Source organism: Cicer arietinum, chromosome 2, assembly GCF_000331145.2.
Source record: "Cicer arietinum cultivar CDC Frontier isolate Library 1 chromosome 2, Cicar.CDCFrontier_v2.0, whole genome shotgun sequence".
NCBI lineage: Eukaryota > Viridiplantae > Streptophyta > Magnoliopsida > Fabales > Fabaceae > Cicer > Cicer arietinum.
Genome location: NC_021161.2, coordinates 39,621,338 through 39,629,573, shown reverse-complemented (window position 1 = coordinate 39,629,573; position 8,236 = coordinate 39,621,338). Strand labels below are relative to the sequence as shown.

General features: G+C 32.7%; 1 protein-coding gene across 1 annotated transcript; it reads right to left on the bottom strand.

The window, feature by feature from the left end:
- Nucleotides 1–1,432: 1,432 nt before the first annotated feature.
- Nucleotides 1,433–7,819, bottom strand: LOC101506255 (uncharacterized). The gene is made up of 9 exons (XM_004490554.4): nt 7,495–7,819; nt 4,685–6,922; nt 4,462–4,579; nt 4,254–4,342; nt 3,762–4,006; nt 2,889–2,975; nt 2,670–2,769; nt 2,005–2,212; nt 1,433–1,848 (listed from the first exon to the last, which is right to left on the bottom strand). Exons 1-9 carry the CDS (start codon nt 7,591–7,593, stop codon nt 1,694–1,696), a joined length of 3,339 nt encoding a protein of 1,112 aa, XP_004490611.1. The 5' UTR covers nt 7,594–7,819; the 3' UTR covers nt 1,433–1,693.
- Nucleotides 7,820–8,236: the final 417 nt, after the last annotated feature.

The following is an 8,236-nucleotide window of genomic DNA, read 5'->3' as shown; positions in this document are numbered from 1 at the left end:
TGGTATATTGTGTTTATTTGGATTTATTATAAGGATTATATCATGCAACTAGACGAATAAATAAATAATATATAAATGATATGGTTTGTCGGTATATAAAATATACTACTTAGACAGAAAAAAAAAAAAAATAGTAGTTAAAAGTTTAATATATTCGGTTAAAATTTAGTTTAGATATATCAATTTTTTGAATATTTATCAAATGTAATAATATTTAAATAGGTTATTATACAAGTAAATTCTCATAGAATATATTGTCTCTATAGCTCCCAATAACAATTCGAGAAATCATTGGGACGATATGGAAAATCACATACATGATACCAGAATTTATTTCGATTAGGCATACAGATCTGTAATTAGTTAATTTGATTCTATAATTATTTTTAAAGCAATCTGATTGAAGATCCGTAGAATATTTATAAGCATATCTCTTGTACAGATAAAAACATTTTTTTGGTATAAAAGATACAAACAAATTTGATCTATATATATTGAATTGATTACATAATATACTGAATTGATTACATAATTGAAGAAAAAAATGCATAAATCCATCTTCCCAAATAAGCCCAAATCAGGAAAGAGAAATAATCAGCTCATTAATAGCTTTCACGACATTCCCCAAAAAAAGTCATTTGCTTAAAAGACATACTTACCCAAAAGCTCTTTTGGGATTATTTTCTAAAGTTAGAAAGTAAACATGAAATTATTGAAAAATTAAATTTAAATTAATTGAAGAATATTTTAAACATACATTAAATTTTAGGTCCATTTATTTAATAATTTAAAAAAATAATTTTGATTTTATATTTTTAAAATTGATTTTTATGAAAATTTACTTCAAAGTAGAAGTTTATTAGATTTATTTGTTATCAATTAAAAAAATGTAATTTTATCATTCAATAACTTAAATATTCATCATTACAGATTTTAAAAATGAAAAAAAATTATAAAAAAAAGATGAAATACTTAAAAACATATTTTAAGATAACCTATTTAACCAATTTTTTATTTGAAACTTTATTTTTAAATTTAAAAAAAATATTATAACAAAAAAATAAAATACTATTAAAATGCTTTTTAAAAATAATCTTATGGAATTTTTTTATATTTGGAACTATTAAACTTTAGATTTTTTTTTTTTATATTCAAAATTGGGAAATGAATCTTTTTTCTATTAACCCTCTAGTTCTTGTGAGATTTGATATTCAATGCAGAAGTAAATAAATTCTGACAAAATCATTAAAATTAGAATTTGAATTCAAATTATCCCGAAAAATGTGTCCTTAACGGAAAGTGATCAACTAATTAAGGTCAAATCAAATATACACTTGCTTATGAAGCTTAAGAATTTAAGAATATACTAATACACTTCAATAAACTAGGATTTGCTCACTTCAAAGAGTCTTGTTCATCAGGAAAAATCACATAACAATGAAAGTCATATCAATAGTATATTAATTAATCCTATTAACACCTAGATTATTTATCAATAATGTGACATGTTTAAATCACTGTCGCATATGTTATGTGCCCCTGAAAATATCCCAAGAACATCACCAAATTAGCATGAAGATGAACTTAACCTAAAAAGACTATAGTTCCTATTTTACATGTAAAAAGAATTGTTCATACTCCAAGTCTCTCTGTCTGTCTCTTTCACATAATCTAATTTATTTTCTTGTTTGGTTTAGGAATTAGGCCTTGGTTTCCAAACTTGTAGATCCATTATTCCACTTTTGCCAATCCCTTCTTCTTGGTCCACTTCTGATATGGGACTCGACTTCTCAAAATCAATTCGACATTTGACGGAGAAACCAGCATCCTGTTGCTTTGTATTTATGTCTGCAATATGAAACAATAAGGTTGTAAATGTAATCCAATCAATGAAACAATTTAATTACATGCATGTTTGAAGAAACCATTGCGACAGATCAAGATTCTGTTAAACTGACCGTCAATCCAGACATAGGAAACAAGAATCGTGAAAAAGTTACAAACCTCTAGTTATAACTGAATCCGGTGATGGAAGTCTTGTCAACATTTTCTGACACATGACAGTTCCTTGAAAATCTAGGAAAGAGTAGTCCAAAAACTTTGATCTCTCAAAATTTTTCATCTGCACAAAGCCAAAGGAATTGGTCCATGTTTCTAGTACACCAGGAACAGCAGGTAAGACTAGCCTCTCCACCCCCAGTTGCTTTAGCTTCTGATGAAAGAAAAAATTCAAGTGAGAAATTTGATAGTATACTTTGGAACATAACCATAACTTTTAGGACATAAATTTAAATAATTAATCACTCTTGTACAAACATAGTACCTAATAAGTACATTGAATTTAAAGTTAGAAATTATATTAAAAGAACTTCAACATAAATTTTGATATCTTTTCAATTATTATTTGAATAAATCATGAGATTTTGATTCACGTTTAGATTTTGTTTCTTGCTTTCCAAGGCTACTTGAACGTGAATTTTCTAAAGCTACAAATAGATACACTTATACTAAGTCAGAGGTTGTACGTTTTATCGGCTTTTAAACTCAGAAAAATTGATACATAAAAAATGAATAACAATTTGAACGCTACATGCCATATCAAGATCACTTGATGTATAGTTCATAAAACAACCAGCTAAAATGACACATTTGTATGATTTTTATGTTACCTTTTCAAGCTCATCCATTAAAACGCGGCACATTCCAAGTCGTCGATACTGAAATCTGGTACCTATAAGGGGGACTTCAGCTATCTTCTCTCCAAATATCCTACAAAAATGAAATGGCTTGTTAAGGAACCAAAAAATATTTAAAAAAATGCAACTTAAAAATGAAAAATGCAATCACAACTTGATTTGGTTCTCTGTAGTAGCAGATCCTATACTCACCTAACAGTTGCCACACTAACCAATTGTTCATTTTTCTCTAGAAGTACGGTATAGAAACCCCGGAAGTTTAGTCGATTGAGCTCGGACCTGTAACGTTCCAAAGTACATATATATCAGGCAATGACTCGGTGCGAATATAACAATAATGTATATCACAATTTAGAGATAAAATATCATGATCACAGACTATGTATACTTGTGAACAAATCCTTTAGTGAATGAAGGGACTCAACGATGTAATGATCCACACATTTTAAATGAAACAAATACTGATCAAAACTAAGGCTTTGAGGCGCCAACATAGTTACGATCTCAAACCCTATAGTAATGTTTTTGCATGCCATTTGTTTGATTAAAAAAAACTAAGCACGTGAAGAGTTGAGAGCCATATGTTCAATCCATTAGAATCATTGAATTTAAAAAAACCAAAATCATAACGAAAGACCCAACGAGAGCCGAAATACTTTGTTTACTCTTCAAATAATGGCTCACTACTATTCATGATACCATCCAAGGGCTTAGATTTTCCACAATATGCTTGAAGAGAAGAAATGTGTACAAAAAATTAAGGAAACTTTTTTATTAGTATCTTCATATAAATATGACTGTAGTTCCATAAATTCCTCCTGCATGATAAACATAAAACTACAAACTAGGCACTAACTAATGCAAGAGAAAAATTTCTAAATTCTATTGTATAAAAATAGTAGAGTTTTGTTTTCCTTATGAGAAAATTGATAGATCATAGAATCCACAGTAATAATATTGACAGTAATTAAAAGTATACATGAATTGTGAGTATGACAAACGCAGTATGCAAAGAATCCTAATAAAATGTTATGAACATAAATTTGAAGGACAGGAGTTTCTGACCTTTGGTTGAATAAAACATCTTCGACGATATCTCTGCTAGAGAAAGGGTTATGTAAGGGCTCAAAACATTCATGCATCACTGAAAGTGCAACGTGGAGTTTGCTAAAACTCTCTTCCGGTAAGTCATTTTCAGCACTGCCAGCACCACAATTCTCAGAGTTGACATACTTCACCAATGTCCAAGTTAGATTGTCTGCACCAACTAAAACCGGCTTTCCCAATAGATTTTGGAGGCCCGTGTAGATCTGCGAGAGCGTACAGCATAAATGTAGTGTATAATCATAACCATCGTCATAAAAACATAATTCTAGCAGTATATATATTGAAGATATAGAGCCTTAAATGTTTTCTAAAGAAATGAAATGAAAAAAAGGGATGAAATGAAATGAAAAAACAACTTCAAGGCAAATAAGGCATAAACAAATCTTCATGCAGAATGAGATGAAACTTTTTCTAAAATAGAAGAAAAAAAGGGATGTCGATTTAACTTACCCGTTCACACTCTTCTCCACATAGCCAATTTTTTTCCATATATCTTCTTGAATTTTCTTTTGCTCTATTTTTGAGGCACTCAACATGATCTACATAGAATTGAAGAAATTTTTCATTGGTCGAAAAAAAGTTATATATTGCAGCAAAACAAAAACACATTCACAAAGGAATGGATGAAATATTGAAGCAAATCTATCTATGAGCTTACATTTATGTTCACACTGAATGCAAGAAAGAAAATGTCCATCCTTAGCCTCTTCAATTTTGTTTTGGCCGCAAATCCCGCATTGGCATGATGGACAAAACCAATCACCATCAGGGATATCCTACACATCCAAAGAAATAACTCAATACACATAAATGGAAATGAAATATAGCAACAAGATAGAACTTAAATATGCCATGATTGAAAAGGAAACTAGTTAATCTACCTCCAAATTAAGACACTTCTTATGAAACGACGAGGGGCATTGGTCGCATAAAATGAGTTCGCCACCATAGTTACAAACAGAACAAATGTTGTCATTTTCGCCTTCGAACGGATCACTGCACGGTTTCTCCGCAACTTCCTTTCTCCTATGATATTGCATTACTTGCATCATGCAATCTAACAGTGATCTACCATCCTTCAAAAAGATACAGGCAGAAGGCCTGAAGCTACTACTTCCACCAGCATGATTTGCAAAGCCTCTAAGGCCATAAACCTTCTGACAACAACTGCACCTGATTCCTTCTTGAGTTATCCTTCCCTCGACCATGGGAGCGTTCCCTTTTTCGGTTTCCCAGTAAAAGACCTTGTATTTTGGCAACAGAATGTTGCAATCTATTAACCAAGATATAACATTTTGAGGCTTTTGATGCGTCAAACCCAACACCTTCTGCACCCTTTTGCTTGACCTTAGCACCCGGCCGGTATCTACTTCATTCTCCTCTATGCTCTTTGGTTGGCTAGCCTTTGAATTCGTGGTGCGTCTGTATGTTCTCTTCACAGATGATTTACTTGGCGGAGAATTGTCTATAGTATGCAATTCAGGCTCTTTTTGAAGCAATTGAAACACACTCACCAATAGATCATCATCACCATCATCAGCATTAGTCCATTCAGGAATCTTTGCTTTAAGGTATAGTCTGCACGCACCTCGAAGTGTGCCTAAACACTGATTTTGTGGAGACTTGTACAAAGTTGTCTTCCTTCTTTCAGTTGGGTAGTCAAAGATCCATCCTTCTGCTAATAGATGTTTTTTCGCCTTCAATTTCCATGTCCTTTTTTCAGCCGAGTTTCTCTCTAGTGCATGAAAGTAATATTTAACGACGGCTATAGGACATAATTCAGGTTCAACTTCAACTATCACTGGAGAAGGTTTCTTGGTTGGAGGGTTAACATCTAAATCCTTTTTCATTTGAGGTGGATCAGAAAGCAGATTTAAAATATTGCTGTCAAATTGCGAATGCATCCTATTGCGATCAATTTGAGACGGCACAGGCTCCTTTAGCAAAACTTTAGTAACTTGAAAAATCGAAGCGTAAGCCTTCTGATCGAGTTTATCAGGAGACATGTACCGGTATCGTTTATGTTGAGGATAATTGTTTTCAGTCCACTCAATTGTCCATCCAAGATATGCAAGATGTTTTCTTACTTTCGTCTTCAAAAGCTCCCGAACCGTCTTGCTCCTACATCCAGCTGCATATTCATTTATAACTTCAGGACAGAATTCAACTTCAGACATTACCAGAGTTTTCCAAACTACGGACTTGGAGCGTCTCCGTTTTTTATTCTTATTCGAAACCAATTCATCATCATTGCAGGAAATTTCTTTCTGTGATTCAGGCTCTTCATCCAAAAGATTTTCCTTCTCAAATTCCTCTTGAACAGGAATGATACTAGTGCTACCACAGTTTTGATCAGTATCCAACAATTTTGAGGAATCGCCGTTTTCCTTAGGCCTATCATCACAAAGAACATTATCAGTGTGTTCAAATGACCCTCCTTCCAGTAAATTCTTCGGAACATTTAAGGCGGAGCGAACTTCACTTAGTGTGAGAGTATAGTATTCACCAATTACTTCCACAACAAGCTCTCTCCACAAATCCTTCACATTACAAGTCCATTCTCTAATGGTTTCAGCAAAATCCTTTCTTATCCTAACATCATACCAAATCTGTTTCACCGAAACCGCAACATAGGATACTCTCTCACACTCCTCAAACAACTCAAGAAACACCCATTTCCCTCTTGGCAACCAATTCTCAGTTTCTTCATCCCAATCCTGAGTGATCCTCAATTGTTGAACTCCAACCTTCATTTCATCACCTAAATCAGGGAAGAAAATGCTCCTCTCCTCGAATCCGTCGTTTCGGTCGAATATCACCCCTTCCCACCAAGCTTCCTGATAATTCACATCAACACAGAGTCCGAATGAAAGTTCCTTTATCCGAAACTTGATAGGAGGAGGTAACGGTCTAATGAGGCCGCGTTCATAGCCACAATTTGAAACAGAAGAAGAATTAGCACCATCCAAAACACTTGAAACATTCACCACTTCCACAAGATAATCTGATTCGTCATCATCAAGAATATTGTCATATTTGACATAACGCTTCATCTTTCCGCACCGAATTACTTTCCCTGGATGCCATGATCCCAGAAAACCTTCCTCCAAACTCCTCAGCTAAAAAAAAAACATAACTTTTAAAATATTTTCCATGAAGTGGAAATTTCAGACGAAGGAAATCTCAATCACTATTCTCAACATGCATGTTATGTCAAAATAATAATAATTAAAAAAATGTAAAATTGTTAATAAAGGAAATAACATTGAGTCCACATTATGTTACCATAAACAGTATCCAATTCCCAATTCATCATCACTTGCATGAAATCGAAAACATAGTTCAAAAACAAGGAAAATGCAGAGCAAATTAAACAAAGGTGAATGGTAATTCAATTCAATCATGAAAACAAGAATCATAGAGTGTCACATCAAAACCCACTGAAACCGCAAATCAACAACAGAAAATCAAAGAATCATAAACAAAAACACAAAATAAAATTAAAAAAAACCATGAAAAAAAAAAACAGATTCTTGATATAACAGAATTATAACAATTTGGTAAAAAACAAAAAACAAAAAACCCTAAAAACATCACATCACAAAACCTAAAACAAAATCAACAACCCAGAAATTCATAAACAAAAAAAAAATCACATCTTTATTAAAAAAAAAAAATCATCTTGCATTACCTCGACTTTTTCATTAACAAGAAGCTTTCTTTTGGGCGATCCTCTTTTACGTTTTCTATTTCCATTACCCTTATCACCACCACCATCATCAACCTCCATTGGAAACTGATTCAGATACAAGAAAACTCAAAACTGATCAATGCAGAAAATTCGGCACTTACGTACTCGTTTTTCAAGAATCCAAGAAAACAATGGAAATGGTAAAAACGAAACGACAATAAGTAACAACGTTAAACGATGGAACCCAATTCTCGTTTCTGTTTTTTCCTGTGTGTTTCAGTTCAGTTCTCTCTCTCTCAGTATTCAACTTTGATCACTTCAACATATTAATAAGTTGGTAGTATTAATATTAAAGGATTTTATTTCATTTTTTATAAGATTAGATTTGTTTTATTTTTATTCTCACAGTGCGAGCTTCTTTTTTATTGGTCCACGTGTACAAAACCATGCACGTTACCCTTGTGTCTTGGAGGAACTGTTTTTTAACCGTGTACCTTTCCTCATACTATAATTGTTCTCTTTCGATTCTATAAAAGGGGAGTTAGAATAGAGCGTGGTCCTGTGTGGGAAGGTGCATCGTGTGGGCGACGCCGCTTTCAGAGTGGACGCCACGTGTTATGAGGTGATGGACCCTATACTATAAACTCTAACGTACTATTTTTTTAGAAATAATGGAAAAGATTTATTTTTATTTTGTTGTGATTAAATATTTATTGTGGAAATAAAACAAATTAATGCATTT

Bases quoted from the DNA above. Each gene is read 5' to 3' on its own strand.
- LOC101506255 (XM_004490554.4), bottom strand. From the start codon at position 7,593: ATGGAGGTTGATGATGGTGGTGGTGATAAGGGTAATGGAAATAGAAAA. The intron at 6,923-7,494 runs GTAATGCAAGAT...TTTTTTTTTTAG, and splicing joins TTGTTAATGAAAAAGTCGAG to CTGAGGAGTTTGGAGGAAGG. The intron at 2,976-3,761 runs GTCAGAAACTCC...GGAACGTTACAG, and splicing joins GATGTTTTATTCAACCAAAG to GTCCGAGCTCAATCGACTAA.